This window comes from Sorex fumeus, unplaced genomic scaffold (assembly GCF_029834395.1).
Source record: "Sorex fumeus unplaced genomic scaffold, SorFum_2.1 ptg000123l, whole genome shotgun sequence".
Taxonomy (NCBI): domain Eukaryota; kingdom Metazoa; phylum Chordata; class Mammalia; order Eulipotyphla; family Soricidae; genus Sorex; species Sorex fumeus.
In genome coordinates this window covers 3,814,441-3,838,651 of record NW_026606180.1, presented here as the reverse complement: position 1 = coordinate 3,838,651, position 24,211 = coordinate 3,814,441, and the positions used below count along the sequence as shown (strand labels likewise).

General features: G+C 39.5%; 1 protein-coding gene across 1 annotated transcript in view; it reads left to right on the top strand.

The window, feature by feature from the left end:
• Positions 1–24,211, top strand: part of DNAH8 (dynein axonemal heavy chain 8) — a 438,788-nt gene that overhangs the window by 259,260 nt on the left and 155,317 nt on the right. Inside the window, 8 exon segments of the mRNA XM_056137311.1 lie at positions 7,266–7,408; positions 9,241–9,375; positions 10,043–10,165; positions 10,686–10,899; positions 14,362–14,471; positions 17,620–17,783; positions 19,699–19,891; positions 23,056–23,178. Coding sequence (XP_055993286.1) covers positions 7,266–7,408; positions 9,241–9,375; positions 10,043–10,165; positions 10,686–10,899; positions 14,362–14,471; positions 17,620–17,783; positions 19,699–19,891; positions 23,056–23,178 — 1,205 coding nt within the window.

Sequence of the window (24,211 nt, the reverse complement as noted above, 5' to 3'; positions counted from 1 at the left end):
ACACAGACACACAGACACACACAGACACACAGACACACACACACACACTGAGTAATATTTTATCAAAGTTTGGTCACTGGCCAATTATGTCTGATTTATTTGGGAAACTGATTTTTTTCTTTTGAGACCTCACCAGTAGTGCTCAGACGTCACTCCCAGCTCAGTGCTTGAGGGTCACTTCAGGTACTAGGGATCAATTCTGGGTCAGTAAATCCTCTAACAATGACTTTAGTGAAACCATGATGAGGGTGTTTATTGAACTCGAAGAAACAATGACACGGGTATTCAGTAAAGGACAAGAAAATATGAGTCAAAATGAGAAATCTGCTATCATCAGAAATGACAGAAATGAAGAACATAGTAGATGATGATATTAAAAAAAAAATCTCTGAACAATAGAATAACAGTAGCTGAGCAAAATATTTAGGATCTCCAAGATAAGGAGGGAACTACTAGAAAACAATAAGCGAAATGAGTCAGAAAGTGAGGGATAGACATAGAAAGATTGCATTCATCTGGGGGATATAAAGTAACAAAGTATGTTATATAAAGTATATTATATAAAGTATTATTATATATAAAGTATTATATAAAGTATATTATATAAAGTATATTATATAAAGTATTATATAAAGTATGTTATATAAAGTAACAAAGTATGAGATTAATACCCAAGAATAGCTGAGATCAGCACCAGGAGGATTACTCCATAACTTAGAGGCCAGCCGGGTATCCTAGAGGAAAGGGCAGCTCAGATAGAGAAGGGAGCACCAAATAATGGATGTTTGGAGGATCCTCCCAGGAGGGGAGATGCATGTCGAAAGTAGACTATGGACGGAACATGTTTGCCACTCAATGCCTCTTTTGCAGACCACAACACCCAAAAGGAGAGAGAGAGCACAGGGGATTGCCCTGCCAGAGACAGGGGGGATGGGGGGATGGGGGTGGGAGGGATATTATCTATGGTGGTGGAAAATGGGCACTGGTGGAGGGATGGGTATCTGATCATTGTATAATTGAAACTAAAGCACAAAAAATTGTAAATCTACAACTTAAAAAAAAATAAAATAAAATAAAGGAAAAAAAATTTAAAAAAAAAGACAATAAAGGTGGAAAAGTTCTGAAAAGAAATAAGAAGCATGCTAGAGAACTATGGGATGAGTTGAAGAGGAACGATGTAAGAATCATCAGAGTCCCTGAAGAACGGAAAGGCAGATTTGGTAAAGAAACAAAGTTAAAGAATGCAATAGGAATTTCCCAGAGTTCACTGGACCTCTTCCACTCATCTCCCCAGTTTTCCAGTAGCTTAGCAGTCATACCCACAATATGCCCCTGGCGCCATGTAATCTCATCAACGGCCAAGATTCAGAGACTATAAAGTAAAGCTTCCAGAAGAGAGTGATGCAGTATTTCCTGGAGCATGGCCATGCGACCTCTTATGCTCTAGCCCACTGATGTGCCTAAAGTAGCACACACATTTGTTTGGTTTTAACATACTTGCTTGGATTCTCCTATATATGGGCTTAAATGGCTCCAGAGTGAAATACAACAACCTTCACACACTTCCCTCTTATTGTGGTGGGAAGATGCTTGCTGGTGTGGTGTTTGAATATTATTTGTAATGAACTATTAAACTACTTTATGAAAATAAAATGTATAGAAATCACAAAAAAAATCCCTGAGTTGAGGAATACAGGCACCAATATCTGTGAGGCCCAAAGAGATCCAGTAAAAATAGACTCAACTAAAAAAAGTCCAGGACACATTGTAATCAAAGTCAAAGACAGAATATTGAAAGCAGCAAGATTAAAGGAAAGCCCACACAAAGGACAGCCCATAAGATTTACAGCAGATCTTTCAAAGGAGACTCTACAAGCCAGAAGAGAATGGAGGAATATAGTACCAAAAAAAATCAACAAAACTAACACCGACCAAGATTACTACTCAGATTTGAAGGAACAGTGAAGAGCTTCATGAGGAATCAATTCATAGGGAATTTATAGTCTTGAAACTAGTTTGACAAAAAGAGACAAGAAAGAGCTTCTTTAAAAACAGGACATACTTTCCAACTTCTAGCACTAACCAATAGGTCATATAATTTTTCTCTACTAGATTATACTAGATTAACAAAAGTTAAAGTAATTGGAAATGTAAAATGTAAAACTTTCCAGAAAAGTTATTTTAAATGATGTTTTACATTTTCAATTTCCAATTGAAATATAACTGGAATACCTTACACAGAAATTTGTCACTGTATGTTGTCCTTTCGTGTCCTTTTCGTGTCTTCGTTGTCTACGCACCAACATCTCATTATGATGAAAGAGAAATCGAGAAGTTCTACATGGAGCTAGAGAAGTTCTATAAAGAAGACCACACCTTCTACAAGATCATTGTGGGTGATTTTAATGCCAAGATAGGACCGAGAAGATCAGCTGAAGAACTTCACATCGGGACCCATGGCCTAGAATGGAACGAACAGGGTGAGAGACTGTCAGAGTTCATCATGTCGACCAAGACCATCCATGGTAACTCACAGTTCCAGAAGGCAGAATCTAAACGATGGACATGGGAGTCTCCCGGCGGACGATTCCACAACGAAATAGACCACATCATATTCAATCGACGGTTTTGCCTGACTGATGTCGCTGTTGTCCCAAAATTTCGAACGGGATCGGACCACCGTCTCCTTCGTGCAAAATTCTACTTCACAGAGCGGGGAGAAAGGGCTGCAAAGTTCAAAAAGAGAACTCCCAGAATGACCACCAACTGGGAACTCTTTGGTACTATTGCGGCAACATGGGAAGATGCCATTGTTGACAACATTGACGAGGAATACGATCGACTGGTTCAGCACCTCCATGAATGTGTGAGGAACGCCAAGAGAGAGATAGCCACAAAAAGTCACCTATCTTTGAAAACTCTTGAGCTAATTCGCCAGCGTGGTTTGGCGCATGCTTCAGGCAACCGCGAGCTAACGTCCGAGCTTGCAAAGCAGCGCAGAGATGCGATCAAGGAAGACCTCAAAGAGAGAAGAGCAGAAGTACTGGTAGATGCGGCAGAAGCCGGGAAAAGTATTCGTAAGGCCCGCCTGTCCTTCGCCAACTATAAGACCAAGATGACTGCCCTCCGACGTCCTGATGGATCCATCACATCCTCCAGAACGGCAATGGAGAAGATTATCCATGACTTCTACTCAAATCTCTTCGATAGCCATGTCCACTTGCCAACATACCAAATTCCACAGGATGGGTATGTTGTTCCCAATGTTCTCCCCTCCGAAATCCGACACGCCATTTCGTCAGTAAAGAAACAAACAGCACCCGGCCCAGACAAGGTCAGACCTGAACACCTGAAGAACCTGCCGTCAGTACTCATCAATACACTGGCTCGGCTCTTCACTCGCTACTTGTCTGAATGCAAGGTTCCGTCCCAATGGAAAACCAGCAGGACCGTACTACTGTTCAAGAAGGGAGACATCCATGACATTGGCAACTATCGCCCGATCTGCCTATTGTCTGTCATCTACAAGTTGTTCACTCGAGTCATCCTGAATAGGATTGGCAGAACACTAGATGAAGGACAACCATGCGAGCAAGCAGGGTTCCGCAAAGGATTCAGCACCATCGACCATATCCACACAATAACTAAGCTCATTGAGATTTCTCGGGAGTTCAAGATGCCGCTCTGCTTAACGTTCATTGATTTAAAGAAGGCCTTTGATTCTGTTGAGACGGAAGCGTTCATTGAAGCCCTAGCCAATCAGGGCATTCAAGCCCAATACATCAGGATCCTCCGTGAGCTGTATTGAGGATTCACTACCAGGATCTCACCATTCTACAAAGAAGTGATCGTTGATGTCAAGAGAGGGGTGCGGCAGGGTGATACCATTTCACCGAAACTCTTCAGTGCCACCCTCGAGAACATCATGCGACGACTGGAATGGGAAGGAATGGGAGTGAAGATAGATGGTCGGCAATTACACCACCTCCGCTTTGCTGATGATATTGTTTTAATAACACCAAACATCAGCCAAGCGGCACAAATGCTGGCCGACTTTGACCGTGAGTGTGGAAAGGTAGGACTACAGCTGAATCTTACGAAGACAATGTTTATGAGAAACAGTCTCGTTCCTGACGCCCCATTCGCTCTCAATGGAACGACCATCTCCGAATGCAACAGCTATGTCTACCTAGGTCGAGAGGTCAACATGACAAATGACCTGGCACCCGAGCTGCGCAGGAGGAAGAGAGCGGCTTGGAACGCCTTCAAGAATGTCGAAGAAATAGCTAAGAGGACGAAGAACCTCCGGCTCCGGGCACATCTCTTTGATTCGACTGTTCTTCCTGCATTAACATATGCCTCAGAGACCTGGGCCCTACGCAAACAAGATGAGAACGCCATTCAGGTCTCCCAAAGAAGAATAGAAAGAGCTATGCTTGGAATATCACGTTTCACTCAAATGAGAGAAAGAATCCGGAGTTCTGACATCCGTCGACGATCAAGGATCCGGGACGCTGTCTCATTTGCCAAGGTGTCGAAAATCAGATGGGCTGGTCACGTAATGAGATTTAAAGACGACCGTTGGACTAGAGCTGTTACTGATTGGATTCCACGGGATGTCAAGAGACCGCGTGGCCGCCCACCTACCAGATGGTCAGACTTCTTCCTGAAGATCATGAACGATCGTTTTGAGGCCCTTCATGTTCCGGAGCGAATAGATGCCATTGGGCTACACTAGCACGCGACAGGGACAAATGGAGACGTTACTGGCGCCCGCTCGAGCAAATCGACGACTAACGGGAAGTTAAGTGATTAAGTGATGTTGTCCTTTCATTCTGTTGAGATTCAGTCTCTCCATGTACTTCATGCACAGCGGGTAGGACGTTTGCCTTGCATGCCGTCAACATGACCTACCTGGGTTTGATTCCTCCACCCCTCTCTGGCAAGCTACCGAGAGTATCTCCCCCCCGCCCCGGCAAAGACTGGCAAGCTACCCATGACGTACTCGATATGCCAAACAAAGTAACAAGTCTCACAATGTTACTGGGCCCGCTCGAGCAAATCGATGAACAACGGGAGGATAGTGATAGTGATAGTTCCAGAAATGAAGTACTTAGGGATAAATTTAACAATATATCGTAAAATCTGTAAGAAAACTCTATAACTGTGCTAGGAAAAATTGAAGAAACTTTAAATAAATGAAGAGATAAATTTTCGACAGAAAATTTGATATTGCTAAGATATTATTTATTCCCAAATTAATCTATAAATTCAAGTGCAAGCAGACTAAAAATATCAATGGCTTTTTGCACTGAGGTTTAGAAATCTAAAATTCTGTGAAAACTTAAAGGACTTATAATAACAAAATGCCTCTCGGAGAGCCTGGCAAGCTACCAAGAATATCCTGCTTGCATGGCAGTGCCTGTCAAGCTACTCATAGCGTATTTGATATGCCAAAAACAGTAACAATAAGTTTCTTCCCCTGACCGTGAAAGGGTCTCCAATACTGCAGCGTTGGGAAGGACGAGTAAGGAGAGGCTGCTAAAATCTCAGGGCTGGGACGAATGGAGATATTACTGGCGCCCACTCGAGTAAATCAATGAACAATGGGATGACAGTGATACAGTGATGATAATCAAATAAGTTTTTTAAAGATGAAATTTGACCCCTCTTTAACCCCACTTCAGTTTCCAGTAAAGCTATTATGATGAGTACAGTGAAACACTGTTGTAAGGATACACATGTTGGTCATGTATAGGAGGAATAGGTCCACACATATATGGTCAGTTGATTTTTTTCCCAAAATGTCAAGGTAATTTTATAGGGGAAAGCATTATTACTGTTTTGTTGTAAATCAATGCACTAGAAAAATGAAAAGAAATTCAACTTTGATTTTTATCTGAGATTATCCACAAAAATATCTCTTAATAGTAGAGTGCATCCTTTGCATTTCCAACACCACATTGTCCCTAGAACATTGCCAGAAATGATCCCTCAGTCAAAAATAACCCCTATACTCTGTCAAATGTGATCTCCAATTAAAAATAAAAACAAAAACTAGGGCTGGACAGTTAATACTGAGGATGATAGTATCCCATATGATTCCCTGAGTACCTAAAAATTAAAAAGAAAACTTTTTAAAAGAACAATGAATATATATATATATATATATATATATAAATACACACACACACATATATGTATGTCACCAAAGAGGGCATGTGAATGATGAACATAAACAAGAAAGGGTGCACATAACTACTCATCAGGGACATGCAAATGAAAATCACATTATGTTATGATAACACAGTCACTTGAATGTCTAAAATTAATGAATAATCATACCAAATATTCATGAAAGTAAGTACTCTCATTTACTATACAGACATTAGTACAATGACTTTGGGAACTGGCAGTTTCTTAACAGTTAAACCTGTAGTTAACATCTGATGTACTTCTTGTGCAAGGAAATTTGAAACTGAAATTATCATTCAATGATTAATATTTACTTAGCTATTGTCAAATGTGGTTTCTGGTTTGTTCTCTTTCCCTGAATTCTGTGTACATTGTAAATTCTGGGGGTGGGGGGTACAATTTTGATTCATAGTACCATCTTTTGAAGACATTTAAAATGGCAGTTAAAATCAACAATGCAAGGAATTCAATTAAAATGGAAACAGTATGAGCAGCTTTCCTCAAGCTTGCTTAGTCAACAGTGGTTGTAAGGCATCTATTATAACATCTATTGCATGCCTGAGATGTTAATAATTTCTTTCTGAGAATTGATGAAATGTGGCAATAATCTTATTACAATAATATCCTTCAGTGAATTAGTAGAGTCTTTCAGTCAGTAGCATGGTAACTCAATTACACTTGTTTTAAAGTAAAATTTGTTTTTCCTATTTCTTATAAATGGGAACATCCTGTTACCTCTTTTTTTTCCCACCCTTCATTCTATGTGGCTTTTCTTACTAGATAATAATCATGCCCCAGCTTTTACCACTAGATGATTCTAATTCTGTTTCAGGCAGCATCTCTTTGGGTGAATAGCTTAACCATTTAAAACCAGACTTTGTAAAGAACAAAACAAATTTAAATAGTCAAATGCCACATGGAGATAATAAGGTAATAGGCTGGCATGTTTTAGGAAAAAGATTTTCAATGTTTGTGGGATTCTGTTGATTGGTATGGCTCCTTCCTTTTGTATGTTGAGATAACTTTTTAAAATGCAATTTTATTTACAAGATTTTTTGCTTACTCTGTAGGTGATTGGGAGCACTGGAATAAGAAAGTTCAGCCATATTTTTATCCAACTGATAGCATTCCAGAATACTCATCAATTTTAGTTCCAAATGTTGACAATGTTAGAACAAATTTTTTGATAGACACCATTGCAAAGCAACATAAGGTAAGATTACAGGTTCCTAATATGCTTCCAAACTATAGCACCATGCCACCCCAGGTGGGAAAGGGTGTTGTACTTTCTGCCTTTTCCCCCTGGTGGCACGGTGGCCGCCATTTTTCAGAGCCTATTGGATACAGCCAGGTATGAGCCGGCAGTGACGAGACATGCGGGGCCTCACAGGATAGGGGGGTGGAACCGGCCCTTCTACCCGCCCTGATGAGACCCCAAGTTGCCGCCCATGAACAGCTCCTCCGGTTCCTGAATGGCCATGATCCCAGAGGCACACAAACCAATCTTGGAACCCAGTGACTTTTGGCAAAATTCCCTCCAGATTTTAATTTTAATTAGTAAAATATCAGAAGTCCAAAATTGCATAGCCACTATTCCGTGCAACACCATATGCTCTTCATAATCAGCAATCAAAAACAAATTATCGAATGACGCCTTGTCGGCAGGTCTGATTGTTGGGGGAAAATTCCAAATGATAATGTTGGGTCTTTGTCAAAATATTGAATGTAATCAAAGTAGAGAGAGAGTAAAAGTAAAAATCACCTGCCACACAGGCAGGGGGAGGGGTGGGATGGGAGGGGGGTTTACTGGGGTTCTTGGTGGTGAAAAATGTGCACTGGTGAAGGGGTGGGTGATCATTGTATGACTGAGACTTAAACCTGAAAGCTTTGTAACTTTTCTCACGGTGATTCAATAAATAAATAAATGATAAGAAAAAAAGAAACACAAACATACAAGATTGAAAAATAATCACGGTCATGGTCATGGTCCTCCCATTGTTCATCGATTTGCTCGAGCGGGCCCAGTAACGTCTCTATCATGAGACTTGTTGTTACTGTGTTTGGCATATCGAATACATCACGGGTACCTTGCCAAGCTCTGCCTGATTGAAAAATAAAAAATAAAATAAAATTCCAGCACAATTGACAGAGGTAGTGTCATGAAGAGAAATGTGTTTTAATGCAAATGTCCAAGAACAGATGGCTGGATAAAGAAACTGATACATAATACACTTATATTCGGTCATAAGAAAAGATAAAGTCATACAATTTGCTGTGACATGGATGGATCTGGAGAGTATCAGGTTGTGTGGAATCAGAGGGAGAGTGGCAAACTCAGCATGTTCTCTCTCTCATATGTGGGATAGAAAGAAACTGCTTATGGGAATATCAAATACCCAAAGACAATAGAAGCAAAGAGCAGAGGTGGTCTTCAGCAGGAAGCTTGGCACTGGGGCTGGAGATGCGGGATAAGTTAGGGAAGAGAACACTAGTCTTGGAGAGTAATTATGCCAGCGACAGATGCAGGGGTGGGGTGTAGGGAGAGTGGAGGGGGGAGGGGGGAGAAAACTGGGAATGTGGTGGGAGGATAGTGGACTCTGATGAAAGGATTGGTGTTGGAACATTGTATACCTGAAACTCCATCACAAATATGTTTGTAACTTTGTAATTCACAGTGGTTCAGTAAAAAAAATAGAGAGAACCATGTTTGGTAAGTGATTCCGGATGCCTAGCAATTCCATATTTCTCCACCCCTCAAAACAGCTGACACCCACCTTGCTAAGGAAAACGATTGTCTGCATGGGGACTCCTTCCTCATTCCACGGTCTCTTGAATTTACAGTTATTTACTTCTTGCAATCTTTTAGGACATTTTACATTTAAATCTTGACTTCAACCTAGGGTTTGTTTTGGTGTAGGTATCACTGTAAAATGTAATGAAATGAATACTGTGAAATGTATTAATTTATAAAACTAAAGGATGATAGTAGAAATCTAAGATATTTAAAACTAATCACTTTTCAACATGATTTTTCTATGATTGCAGGCTGTTTTGCTCACAGGAGAGCAAGGAACTGCAAAAACTGTAATGGTAAAAGCCTATATGAAAAAATATGATCCTGAATTACAGTTATCCAAATGTCTAAACTTCTCATCTGCCACTGAACCAAATATGTTTCAGGTATAGCTCATCATTTTCTGTTGTAATCAACATATGAAATATTTTAATTATAGTTGCAATAAACTGGAGCAATAGTAATAAGCTGGACTGGAGTGATAGCACAGCAGGTAGAGCGTTTGTCTTGCACACAGCCCACTCGGGTTTGATTCCTCTGTCCCTCTTGGAGAGCCCGACAAGTTTCTGAGAGTATCATACTCGCACGGCAGAGCCTGGCAAGCTACTGTGGCATATTCAATATGCCCAAAACAGTAACAAGTCTCACAATGGAGATGTTACTGGTGCCCACTCGAGCAAATCAATAAACAATGGGAGGACAGTGCTACCATGCCACAGTACAATAAACTATCATTTTATGTATGAAGTGCACAAGGAAATGGTGTTACAGTTGTCATTCAAGAATTTAGCCTTTCTTAAGGCTAAAGTTGACGCCAAATTCAAATTGCACGTTTAGGCCTGATGTTGTGGCAAACTAAATTTTGGAGTGCACCTATTTTAAATATAAATGAATGTTTAGCATTCTAGTAATTAATTTTTTACTTCACGCATATATTTTCATAATTATGAATATTAGCTACCTTATTATTCTATTGTGAAAAATATCCCTATCATTATTGGAAATGGAAATTAAAGTCTGATGCACCAGATAAGGCTTTTTAATTTTCTCTAGAGAACAATTGAAAGCTATGTGGATAAGCGAGTTGGAAGCACCTATGGGCCACCTGGAGGCAGAAAAATGACTGTGTTTATTGATGATGTTAATATGCCTGTGATTAATGAATGGGGAGATCAGGTATGACTAAAATTTCTACTATAGATGATGTCTAAACAGTGTTTTTTGTATGTCTAAACTGAAGAAATAGAACAGGGTGCTTGCTTTGCACATGACTACCTTGGTTTGGTCTCTGGTACCATATGGTCCCCTGAGCACCACTGGGTATGATCCAAAAAAGTAAAAAAAATCATAAATTTAAATTAAAATGTCAATAACTAAAATTTTTAGTTTTGAGTATTATCATAGCATCAAATATTTCATGACCCACCCGTGTAAATTTATTTGGAGATGAGTTCTTACCAACGTAGTGAAGAGCACATTGATACTGCGCCAGGCATGTTTAATTTATGATTTAGATAAGCAACGTCAAGCAACGTCACTTAAGTCTAAGTGTCCTGAAGAAGGTGAACACTGACATTCACAAACGCTTCACTTCACTTATAGGAGTTGAATGTTTTCTCATCTGCATTGTTTTATAGGGGCTGTGGAGATGTAGTATGGTGATGTGTTACTAAACTATTACTGCATGATATTCCAGATAACTAATGAGATTGTCCGGCAAATGATGGAAATGGAAGGAATGTATAGCTTGGATAAGCCTGGAGACTTCACCACTATTGTAGACGTGCAGTTCATAGCAGCAATGATTCATCCTGGAGGGGGTCGGAATGACATTCCACAGCGATTAAAAAGACAATTCACTGTGTTTAATTGCACACTGCCTTCAAATGCATCAATAGACAAAATTTTTGGTATGATTATTCTTATTGTCTATTTTTTATGGAGATGAACCATTCATGAATGTAAAGAGATTAAAAGGTTTTGTCAGAAGTGGGAGTTAAATGACTGAAATAGAGTGAATACCTGCAAAGACTAACTACCAAGAAGCCTTATGTTTTCGGCCTAAGATATAGGAATACTTAGAAATAGGATTTTTGGAAAGTGGCGACCTTGCGTGCTTTTATTCTCTTGACTTGGCTAATGAGAGAACTTGGGCTAATGAATGACAATACATCAATCAAAGGTTAACAATGGAACATACTGAGTCAAATGTAGCACCTTTTTTGTGTTGTGTCAATTAGAAAGAAGTGTTTTTTTTTTTGAACACCGAATTGGGTTCACATTAATTACACAATAGAAATCTATGCACTTGAAGAACCAGACCCAGCTGAGACCTCTGGGGAGATCTCGGGAGGAGGGCAGGCCAGTTCCCACCTTACTAAAACCGAGGCAGCCACAGACATGCCCCAAAGCCGCCACTGTGCCTCCAGCCGGACTGCCTAGTTACGTAAGTATTCTGGAGATTTTCTGGAATGACATCTCCAAACTCGACAATACTGCATCCCAGTAGTGGCAATGTTTTTGGTCCTTCCATTAGCTGTCCAGTGGTTACAAGCAACGTAAATTACTGTGGGCCTGCTACAGGGGCAGATTTGAGGGATGGTTGTGGAAATGGAGATAATGGTGGAGGGAAGATGACATTGGTGGTGAGATTTGGGTTGGAATATTGAGTAACTATTACAAAAATCATCATGGACAGGTTTATAAACAATGGTGTATAAATAAAGTGTGAAAAAATTATGTACTTAAAATCATACAAGAGAAATTGCCTCATACATAGATAGACAGTAGTCATTGTATCAATATCAGATGGGAAAGGGAGTATTTTCAATATGAATAACTAGAATATTTAATCATTCTCATGAAAAAATAATTTAAAGCTGGACTCCTGCCTCAAGCAAGTATGAAATAAATATAGATGGATCAAAGACTTAAGTATGGAAGTCAAAGTTATAAAACACTTGGGAGAAAATGTAGGAAAATACTGCAATGATGTCTGGGTAGAAAATAATTTCTTAAAGCACAAAGACTGAAAATGGGGGAAATAACACAGTTGATTAGATTAAAAGTAAGAATTTTCATTCATTTGAAAAGCAACATTACAAGAGTGAAAAGACAAGCTGCATAACAGACGACAAAAATTTCAACACATTTTTGTTTTTATATTTTTAAAAATTTCAACACATTTTTAAAAATAGTATTATGAATGGTTAGAGAGATCTATAGCTCAACCAGAGAAAAGCAAACAACTGAGTATAAAATGAGCAAAGAATTAAAGGACATTTTAAGAAGAGGAGATCAAATGGCCAATAGATATAAAGATGAAATGTTAGTATTCACAGAAATGCAAATTTGAAGCACCAAGGAAATAATTTTATAATTATTACACTTAAAAAATTGGGCTGGAGCGATAGCACAGCGGGTAGGGCGTTCGCCTTACAAGCGGCCAACATGGCCGACCCGAGTTCGATTCCTCCGCCCCTCTCGGAGAGCCTGGCAAGCTACCGAGAGTATTCGATATGCCAGACACAGTAACAACAAAGTCTCCAATGGAGACGTTACTGGGCCCGCTCAAGCAAAAAATTGGGGTGCCAGGGAGATAGCACCAAGGTCAGAGCATGGGAAGAACTTAGTTTTATCCCCAGCATGCATGGTACCCCAAGAGCATCATAGATGAAGCCTTGGACACTTCTGATTACTGGAGTGTATCCTTGGAGGGCCCTGAATAACATTGAAGTGGCCCAGGTAATCTCTGGCACCCCACAGCCCAAGCAGGACTGCATCCTCTGGTCCTCACATTGAAGTTATAGTCCCCTTGGCCCCTTGACAAAGAATTAGTCACCAGGAGGGGAACTTGTGTCTCTTGAACTCTGTTGGGAAACCAAGAGTAAGTAGAATGGTGCAGCTCCTCAAAATGAACACAGCTCCATAGTGGATGGAGACAGTGATGATACTGAGCAAAAGAAACAAGGGCTGAAGACTTGAGAACACGAGTCTATTAAATTTCCAGAAAAACAAGGAAAGTTCTAAAGTATTAGCAGTAGAGCTATAAAGAAGAGGAAGTTCCTAATTCTTTGTCAAGTTGCAGTTACCTTGGGAAGTAGAAAGGAGTTTTGGACAAGTGTGGACTGGCAGTGTCTTTCAATGCACCTATGGGGGAAGGGCAGGGAGAGGTGGTTCCCAAGGAGATGGGTGGGGCTAGGGACCTGCGGTAAGTGCTCCAGAGGTGAAAGCTGTATGAGGTCTGGGCATGGAGGACGGTTCCTGAACCTGATGAGGACATAGGGAAGGCAGGCATAAGTTGGGGGATTGTGGCCACCAGGTACAAAAAGGCAGGGGGTTGGAGCAGTGCAGAAATAGTCTGTGGGCATTTGCTTCTTGGCTAAATAGTTACATCTGTGTATGTAATTAATATTGATAGTTACAGAAGGCAGCTGCAGACTTAGGTTCAGGGAAGTGGAAGCCAAGGCCGTGAGCATAACAAAGCGGAACCACTGGTTCTGGGTTTATTTGTTTTTTATGTCACACTTCATGCTTCTTATAGAACACATTGAGTCTCAGGAAGATGGAGATTTAGAATCATGGGATTTCAGGAAGCAAAAGGACCCTAGAGGTCCAAGTACCACCAGCCATGAGACTGAGGACCATTTTGTGCTCCCTTAGCGACTTTTCATTTGGGTGCCAGGGTTGGAATTTTAGGCAATATATGCTTTTTGTGCTTGGGTTTTTTTCTGGATCTGCACTTAGGGATCACTGCTGGCAGGGCTCAGGGGACCACTTGTCAACATATGAAATATTTTAATTATAGTCGTGTTGCAGATCAAGCCTGGGTGGCCACATGCAAGGAAAACACCTTACCTGTTGTACTACTGCTTCACCCCGGGGAACTCTTCTATAATTATGTGAATGAAGCCCCATTTCCTCAGCTACAGCCCCTTATATAAATCTTGTCTGCATCTCTGAGCATACAGCCATAGGCAGATTCCTCTGAAGATGCCATGTTCACAACTGAACATATCAGAACCAACTAGAATCAGGCTGTTCAAATCTTTGGTTCATCCACCCCAAGCCTTGTCACCTTGGGAAAGTTACTAAACAAATAAAAATAGTAATAATGATAATAATAATGATAATAACAACAATAATAAAAATATTTATTATTGGATGTTAGAAAGTTTAAATGAGTTGACACCTATAAAATACCCACCATTGGATATTAAAACCTGTTAGACACTGCTGAGTTCTACTCTTAGCTGCTTCTTTGGGAGAAATTCTTGTCACATAACCTGGTCTGGTAATGATTTATTCACTGGAATAAAGATGTACTTGTAATAATTTAGTAAGCTGTGCCTTCAATCTCCCTTCTTTTACAGGAGTTATTGGCTGTGGATACTTTGATCCTTGCCGAAGGTTCAAGCCTCAAGTATGTGAGATGGTTGGACACTTAGTTTCAGTAGGTAGAGTGCTATGGCAATGGACTAAGGTACAGAATATTCTGGTCTATATAACAATAAAATCAACTTGTATTCAATATATCTCTCACCTAACACATGCAGTTATCACATGCAGTTATTACAGCATCCGATTTTATATTTTTTCCCTGAAATGACAAAGTGCTTAGATTGATTTATGGCCCCTTTTGCTCTTAGGGAGCAAGTATCTTGACTGACTGATGGTTTCCATAATGTATGAGCCAGTACTATAAACCACACCAGGCATTCAAGATGAAGTAGAATTTTTTTGAAATGAGTACACTGTTTTTGCAATTGTGATTCTGATTTGTAACTCTTTGTCTGTTTTCTCCACCCCTTCACCTACCAAACTGTCAGATATTTACAACGTTTACTGATTAAAACACCTTTATATTTAAAAATAGCTTATTTCCTTAGCATACTTCTATCCCGTGGCTAACCATATATATTTCATGTAAATATGAGTATATACGTAACAAACATGGGTGTCTTTCTGGTGTCTTTGCTTCAAGGCATCTTTTCTTTCCTGATATTACAGCCAACACTTGCCCAATTTTCTCTCCCTCTAACTCATTCCACACATGCTTTCATTTCCATTGCTCTCCACAAGGTCACCAAAGACTCTGACCTTGACAAATCCAAAGGTCCATTTTCTTCTTTCCCTTACTGGCTTTGTTACTGCTTAATGATTTAGAGCCTTGGTTAGAAATGATTCTTCTAAACATTTCTTTTCACTTCACAGGGTATTCCTGCTCATGGTTTTCTTCCAGGCTACCTTCTCAAAATACTGGAATAAATCTGAGCCCAGTACTGGGACCTTCTCACTCTCTATTTTTCCCCCTGATAGCCTCATCCAGCTTCAGGACTTTCAGTACTATTTCTACTCTGCTGACTTCAAAATCAAAACTTTCACCCAGTTCCTCCTGTTTGACTATAAGCTTCTTTCCTTTTTGTAGTTTTGGTGATGCTTAGGGGCCAGAGTCTTCACTCAACAGTGTTCTAGGGTCCTTTGGAACAAATAATCAAACTTAAGGCATCATGAATAAGAGACAGATGCTTTATCAGTTGAGATATATTCAAAGTATCACCAGGCTTCTTTGTTATTGACATGATTTGCAAAATCACAGAATTTTAAAGGTTTAGCTTCACATCTCTGTATGTGTGCAATTACCATCATTCCTTGAAATAAAATTCTAGTGCCTTACCTTAACCAAAAGGGTCTGGTCATTTCTACTCCTTTTCTCTTTCTATGTAGCTACATAGCTTTCACTGAATGCAAGAATTAGTTATGTGGTTTTTGTCAGTTTGTTTGCTATAACAATTAATATTTCACATGAATGAAATCTTTCCTAATGCAGCTGTTGGGGAAGATGAAGTCATGAAATTTGCTTATAAATGAATGGTCATGGAAATAGAAAGTATCATGCTAAATGAAATGAGTCAGAAAGAGAGGGACAGACATAGAATGACTATACTCACTTGTGAGATATTAAAAAAAAAACATAATATGAGACTAACACTCAAGGACAATAGAAACTAGGGTGGATTGGTCCACGTTTGGAAGTCTGCCTCAAGGGCTGGGAGAGAAGGCAGTTGGGATAGAGAAGGGAGCATTATGACAATGATAGTTGGAATCGATTGCTCTGCATGGGAAATGTGTACTGAAAGTGGGTAATGGACCCGGCATAATGGCCTCTCAGTATCTGTGTTGCAAACCATAATGCCAGAAAGTAGAGAGGGAGAGAGAGACAAAGATGAAAAGTGGCTACCATGGAGGCAGGCTGGACGTAGGGAGATGGTAAGAGGGATATAGGGACATTGGTTGTGGGAAATGTACACTGGTGGAGGAGGGATGGGTGTTGGAACATTGTATGACTGAAACCTGATCATGAAAGCTTTGTAATGTATCTCATGGTGATTAGATTAAAACAACAACAAAAAAACCCCATAAATACAAATCTATTAAACAGTGGTCCCTGAATTGGATCCTTTAGTGAAATCCAGAGTGCGCTCTAAAAATGGAGTTGTGAAAATCGAAACACACTAAAGATCTGAAATCAACTTATAAAGGATTGTTCCTATTGACTTTAGAAGAGAATATTCATTGTTCATAATTGCATGGCAGACGTTCACACCCAGTTTTCTGTTGTGACATTTTATACACACACACACACACGAAGTTAATAACTAGTTATGTTAATTTACATAACTCACATAGTTCCTTTTTTGTTGCTTTATTTTGCAATGATACTTAGGGATTACTTCTGGTTTCTCGGAACCTGGGCTTCCTGCATGCCAAGCACGTACTCTGGTCCTTGGAGCTATCACCTAGTCCTTCAGAACAGAAGTTGTAGTGCTAGAGAGATAGTACAGGGGGCTAAGGCACATACCTCGTATGTCATGACTGATTAAGTACCCTGCACCACATGGTCCCCCAAGCATTGTTGAGTGCATCCCTGGAGGCCCTTGTGTTGCGTGGTCCAGGTAATCCCAGCACTGTCCAAGCAGTACCATATTCTCAGGTCCTGGCAATGAAATTCCAGACCAGTTTCCTGAGTATTACTAACGGGTGTCCCAGACCTTCTGAGCATCACTTAGGAGATCCCCACTCCCCCAAAAGAACTGAGTTTACCAGGAGACAAGGAGAGGGAATTAGAGTAGAAGAAAGAAAGAGGTGGACTTAAGTGACATTAGGACAGTATTGGTGGATTTTTGGCACTTTAGTGGTGGAGCAATGACTTTGCAATATTGTAACAATGTTACCATGAAATACGAATTTCAAAGAAAACTCAAGAAAATGATTTTTTTCTATCTGATAATGATGCTAGAATAGGCTTTGAAATCTTTGCACAGTGTATTCTTGAATCTCATCCTTCTCAGAGCTTCTAGTTTCTTAAAGTTCACATTGGTTTACTTAGATTGGTTTTGTATGTCAGTCCTGTAATAAAAGCATAACTTTAATCTTGGTTTACTTATTTCACCTATTTTAATGAAATAAACAGCATTTTTTAAGTTCTATCTGAAAAATGCACTGAGGGTATTAAAATTAAATACTAAATTAAATAATAATTATATTAAGAAATATATTAATTAATGTCAGTTAATTGTTTATATATTTATTAATTGATACTAATTAAGCACTAATTTTAAAAATTCTAGGCAAAGATGCTGCCAACTCCTTCTAAATTTCATTACATCTTCAATCTTCGAGATCTTTCCAGAATTTGGCAAGGAATGTTAACCATACGGGCCGAGGAGTGTGATTCAATACCTGTTCTCCTGTCACTTTTCAAACACGAATGCAACAGAGTCATTGCAGACAGGTGCGTCTTAGAGCGTTTGAGTATAAATGGACCATGTAAAAAGTTTATTCTGCTAGATTAATCCTGTATAATTCACTTGTGCAGTAAGAAGTATTGCCTTAATTCGCTCTTTGGTTTTCTGGCCTTGATGTCATCCCAGCCTTATATTTAAAAATAAAAAATAACTCTGCCCATTTACTTGAGTATTATTTTAAGGAATACCATTTGAAATCACATTTTCAGAGTTGAAATGACATTCAGAGGTAAAATCTAGTTATGAAGTATTTGCCCCCAAAGATGGACACTAGGTGGTGGTAGCTGGTATATAAGCTCAGCCATCTTTCTTTTCTGTGTGGGGAAGACCTTCCAAGTGTACTCAGGAGGTCTCGGAGCAGGGCTGGAGCAATAGCACAGGGTTCGATCCCCAACATCCCATAGCGCAGCCAGGAGTAATTCCTGAATATGGATCTTCAGGTGCAACCTCCCCACAGCCACCAGCCAATAAAGGAGGTCTGGGGCTCCACTGGCGTTCAGCAGAAGGACCTGAAGATGAACCCATCCATACTTTATCTATAACTTTATCTCTTTGGCAGTCCTGCCAATGAGATAAAGTTACAGATGTCCCATTTCTTTCCTCCTTTGATGTAAATCTGGTAAGAATCTTCCTATACTATAGATCTGCACTGTAGCACTGTCCTCCCATTGTTCACTGATTTGCTCGAGCGGACACCAGTAACGTCTCTATTGGGAGACTTGTTGTTACTGATTTTGGCATATTGAATACGACATGGGGAGCTTGCCAGGCTCTGCATTTTGGGCAGAATACTCTCGGTAGCTTGCCAGGCGCTCTGAGAGGGACAGAGGAATTGAACCCGGGTCACAGCATGCAAAGCAAACACCCTTCCCACTGTGCTATTGCTCCAGTCCACTATACTATAGATGTAGAAAGAGAAATTCTGCACTCCACTTTTGCAAGTTTAAGAGAACACTTTAAATAGAAACTTTTTAAAAAATAGCATATTTCAAAAGTTAGTCACCTTTTCCAAGTGATTAGTCTGTATTGTTAAAGAAAAAATATTCAAGACATTTGTTAAACTGTAAAAACTAGTGGTCAGAGAGAGATAGTACAGAGGTTAAAGCACTTTCCTTGCATGGTACTCACCCTGACACCACATATGGTTCCCCATGCATGGCCAGGAGTGACCTTTGAGTACAGAGCCCCTCACTCCCACCCACAACCAACACACAGAGCAATCCAAAGAAACAAAAAGAGCATTAGGCTCACGTTATTCATGATATCCCAGGAGCTCTAGGTCCCACTGTGATGGGGCTCTCGCAGGGGAGAGAGTTTAGGCACAACAGCAAACCCTTTATGGTCAAGGACTAATATAGGGAGATCAGTAGATGGAGATTGCTAAAAGAAGTCTCGGTGGCAAGGGGTGCCACATAACTTAACAGACTAAAAAGTATTCTTGCTGGAAGTAGATCAGGATGGACAGACATCCCCTACTGGGCCCGGGGAACATTTAAGCAAATAAAGGAAATTAGTCAGATTGTAAAGGTCATCATAGATTGAGGTTGGGGGGGCTTCTGGCTAGATGGAACTGAAAGAATTTTTGCTAAAATTGGGGGATGCAGAGGACGACATGGAAGCCTGAAACCTGGCCCTAACAGAAAAGAGGATTCAGAGGGATATGACTAAGTGTGGTCAAGAAGGGACTGTGTGTGGGTGTTTTTCTGTGAGTGATGCTGTCAGTATTATCACTATCTTGGAGAGTTTTAGATCCTTCTTGTCAGAAGGTAGAACATGTTATTTCCCTTTTCTGAGCTGACAGCCGGGCAGGGTGGGAGCTGGGGAGAGGTGGAGGAAGGTGGAAACCATGGTTAGAACAGATGCTGCCACAGTTTGCTTTCTTACCTTTGTATTTTCTTTAAGATTTATAACTCCTGAAGATGAGCAGTTGTTTAATATGTATCTTTCCCGTGCACTTGAAGAAAATATCAGCTTGGACATAGCATCATATATTCCTCAGGAACCATACTTTGTCGATTTTCTTCGTGATATGCCTGAACCAACTGGTGACGAGCCAGAAGATACTGTGTTTGAAGTGCCCAAAGTCTATGAATTGGTATTTATTTTAATCTTTAGAAAGAGTGTTTTGTGACTATTCACCTCACTAGGTATTTTCACTGGTAAAAAGGCCCTCCCGTTGATCGTCGATTTGCTCGAGTGGGCCCAGTAACGTCTCCATTGGAGACTTTGTTGTTACTGTGTCTGGCATATCGAATACGTCACAGGTGGCCTGCCAGGCTCTGCCGTGCGGGCAAGATACTCTCGGTAGCTTGCCGGGCTCTTCCAGAGGGGCGGAGGAATCGAACTCGGGTCGGCCATGTTGGCCGCTTGTAAGGCGAATGCCCCACCACTATGCTATCGCTCCGGCCCATTTTCACTGGTAAACAAGGCAAATAAAGGATTGCCTTAACTTCTATTCAAAAATTATTTATGATTCATGCCAGTATACACCAAATTAAATATTTATTTCACTGAAATTTAACAACAGTTTTAACTAAGCCAGGTTTTGAGACAATATGTCTGGTCTTGACACAATTATTTATTATTTCTCTGAAAATTCTAGGCATTCGTATTTCTTCTTTGGGTCAGTTTCTGTTTATTTCTTCTCCCAAATTGGGGGAGGCAGGAGGGAAACTGAGACACTGGTGGTGGAAAATGTACAGTGGTGGAGGGATGGGTGTTGGAACATTGTCTGACTGAAATCCAATCATGAATAGCTTTGTAACTGTGTATCTCACAGTGATTCAATTTTTAAAAAGTTCCAGGCAATGGCAAAAGAAAAACAAAATTATAACATAGGTAAATAAGAAAAGATCATTATTTATCAAGGAGATTATTGTCCATTTATAAAACCCAAGAGAATTTTTAAAAATCTGTTTCAATTGCAAAGAGTTCAGTAAGAGGAGAAATCATGATATTAACAACAACAACAACAAAAAAAAATGCACTAATTGTGATCTAATTTAGAGTTTGAAAAATTGGTCCATAAGCAAGGCCATCCAACTACCTACATTTTTGCTAGATTTATAAGTTGAAAAAAAGGAATTTTAAATTTTTAAAATAAAATTTTGTTCATATTGTATAATGTATAAAACTGTATTAAATTAACATTTAGGGATCATAAGTAAAATTGTATTCAGCTACTCCCATTTGTCTACAGATTTCTTACTGCTTTTGCATCAATGATACAGTTTGATAGATGTAATAAAGATTAGAGATGCCACATAGTCTACAATATTTACTCTCCGTTCAGAACAAATTTGCCTTCATCGGGGGTCAGGGCTTGGGATATATCTCAAGAAGGGTAATTGTTGGGTCAAATGTGAGCTCAATTTCTACTTTTTTTTTTTTGGAACGTTCATAACGTTTTCCAGAAAGTTTGAACCAGTTGACATTCCCATTAGCAGTGAATGAGGGTCCCCTTTTCTTTGCATCCATACCCACAATGATTTTTCTTGTTATCTTTGAGGAAGTTTCTATTCTTTTATTCTCGCCATTAAAAATATTTAATTAGATGGGCTGGAGCAATAGCACAGCGGGTAGGGCATTTGTCTTGCACGCAGCCGACCTAGGTTCGATTCCCAGTATCCCATATGGTCCCCCGAGCAACGCCAGGAATAATTCCTGAGTGCATGAACCAGGAGTAACTCCTGTGCATTGCCGGGTGTGACCCAAAAAGCAAAAAAAAAAAAAAATTTAATTAGAGAACTTTGACTTATAAAGTCATTGAAAGTTGAGTTTTAAATATACGATACCAATCCTACCACTAGTGTCAACTTTCCTCCACCAGTGTTCCCACACTCCATCCCCCTCCACATTCCCCCCTATTCCCTACCTGCCACCTTGACAGGATTTTGTAGTGTGGTTGTTGGTTCCATCTCATGTTTCCACTGTTAAATCTGTGCTTTAGGCATATAGCTATATCACTCTCCCATTTCATAAATACCACCGTAGCCCTGCTACTTTGTATTCTCATCTCCCTTTCTCCCTGAAACACACACACACACACACACACACACACACACACACACACACACACACACCATGGTCGGTTAATTTTCGTTTCTGTCCTTCTCCTTCCTAAACTCTAAGGTCAAGAGTGAAATAGGCTTTACTACATTATATTTCCTCGTCTCGTTATTCTATATACCACAGATAAGTGAGATCAACCCATGTCTGACTCTCCTCCTCTGGCTTACTTCACTCAACATGGTATCTTCCAGTTTCACTCAGGTTGCAGCAAGTTATGTGATTTCACATTTCTTGCAGACTGCATAGTATTCACTGTGTGTATATACCATATCTTCATAATTCATTCATCTGTCGTTGGACACCTAGGTGGAATTCCATATCCTTGCTATTATACTAAGTGTAGCAATGGTGTGAATATATCCTCTTGAATAGAGATGGGGTTTTTTTGTCCTGGAGGTAGATGACCAAAAGTGAAATTGCTGTTTTCTCCCCATTTTTGATGGGGTTTGATCTTTTGTAGAGTTCTATTAGCGCTTCGTATGTCTTGATATTAACACTTTATCAGATGGGTGATGGGCAAATCCTTTCTCCCAGTCTCTTTGATATCTTTGCATTTTGTCACCATTACTTTGAGGTGCAGAAGCTTTTAATTCAATGTAGTCCTATCTGTTTATCTTTGTTTTTTGTATCTTTGGCCTATGGCATTGACTCCTTAAAGATGCCTCTAGCTTCAGTGTTGTGAATAGTCCTGCCTATATTTTCATCAATGTAACTTATTGATTCAGATCTGAATAAACAAGGTCATAGTTGATTTGGAAGTGCATCTTGATCAAAGAATAAATGGGGAAGAACAAACATGATTTTTGTCTTCAGGATATTTTAACTATATAACATTGTGAAGTATTTATATATTTAAAGAGCAAACCATAAACACTATTGAAAAATAAGAAAAACAGGAAAAAACATTTGTTGCATTCTAATATTTATCTCCATTAGGAGTTATTAGTGCATTAGGAGTTAGAGCTGGGGTTCTTAAAAAAGAAGGGTCAGAAAGGATTTCAAATTGGAAATCTACAGGCTAATCCTAACCTTCTTATAGGGTAACACATACAAAAATTTCAAATATCTGAAAATGGATATAACTGAAAGTAAACTAATAGGTTTCTGATCTTTGGTTATAAATTATTTGTAGGTGTTTATACATGTTTGAATAATAAATATTCTTTTTTCCCTTTTCCCCACCCATAGGTACCATCCTTTGATTTTTTGGCTGAAAAACTCCTGTCTTACCAGAAACAGTTTAATGAAATCATTAGAGGAACATCTCTGGATTTGGTGTTTTTTAAAGATGCAATGACTCATCTTATTAAGGTTTGTCATCAATAAGGTTTTATCTATTGTCTATTTGTTGATATAAAATACTTCATATAAAAGCTTAGTAAATTTCAAGGAAAATTTTGAGAGAATATATAGTTTCGGAGAATATGTTGGATCTGTTCACTCTCTCAGAAAACAAAATCAGAAAGCCTTTGTGTAAATTGTCCTACTTGTCAGTAAATAATTTTCAAGGACAAATTAACGGTTTTTGCGTTCAGAGCTTATGACAGTTTGAAAGAAATTAAACTGATAAAATGGCTTTCTAGAAAGTAAACTGTGAACTCCTCGGGGAAGTTGGGGAGGGGGCAATCCTTCTTCTAATTTGGGGGTTATAACAGTAATTCTATTCTACCTGAAAGAAAAGTTTATGATTTGAGAAATATCTGTTTCATGATTGGCTAATAGATAATCAACAAGCCTGTGAATTGTACAGTGGTAAGTTGTAAAGAATATGGTTTAAAGCTCTCAAAAGCTGCAAAGAAGATTTTATTACACAATTTAGGATGGAATTCTATCAGAAGACAGCATATGGAGTAGGGAGGTTGATAGAGAGGGGTCAGTTCTGTGCTTACTGCATATTTTCTGCAAAGTGATTAATTTCCAGATGTCTGAGAGCTGCTTCACATTCATCTATCCAACAAGTGATTATTGAGCAACCATTGTGGTGAAGTTCTTATAACCTGGCACTGTGTTATAGATGCAAAGCCAAATATGTAATTATTATATTAAGAACTCATTATTAATAGTATTGTAAACCATAGAATCTCAATTTAAAGTTAGAAACAGATTTTAAAAGAAATGGGCCAGAGAGGTGCTTGCTCTTGCTTGCAGTCAACCTGATTCAATCCCTGGCACTGTTTGTGGTCCTCTGAGCATGATCAGGAGTGATCCCTGAGAACAGAGCCAGGAGTAAGCCCTGGGAGCTGCCAGGTGTCCCCCCAATCCTTCCTCACTCCTGCAAGAAATCAAGTGGTAGAATCCACACACATCAGGGTGTCACTACTAATCTATATTCTACAAAATTTGA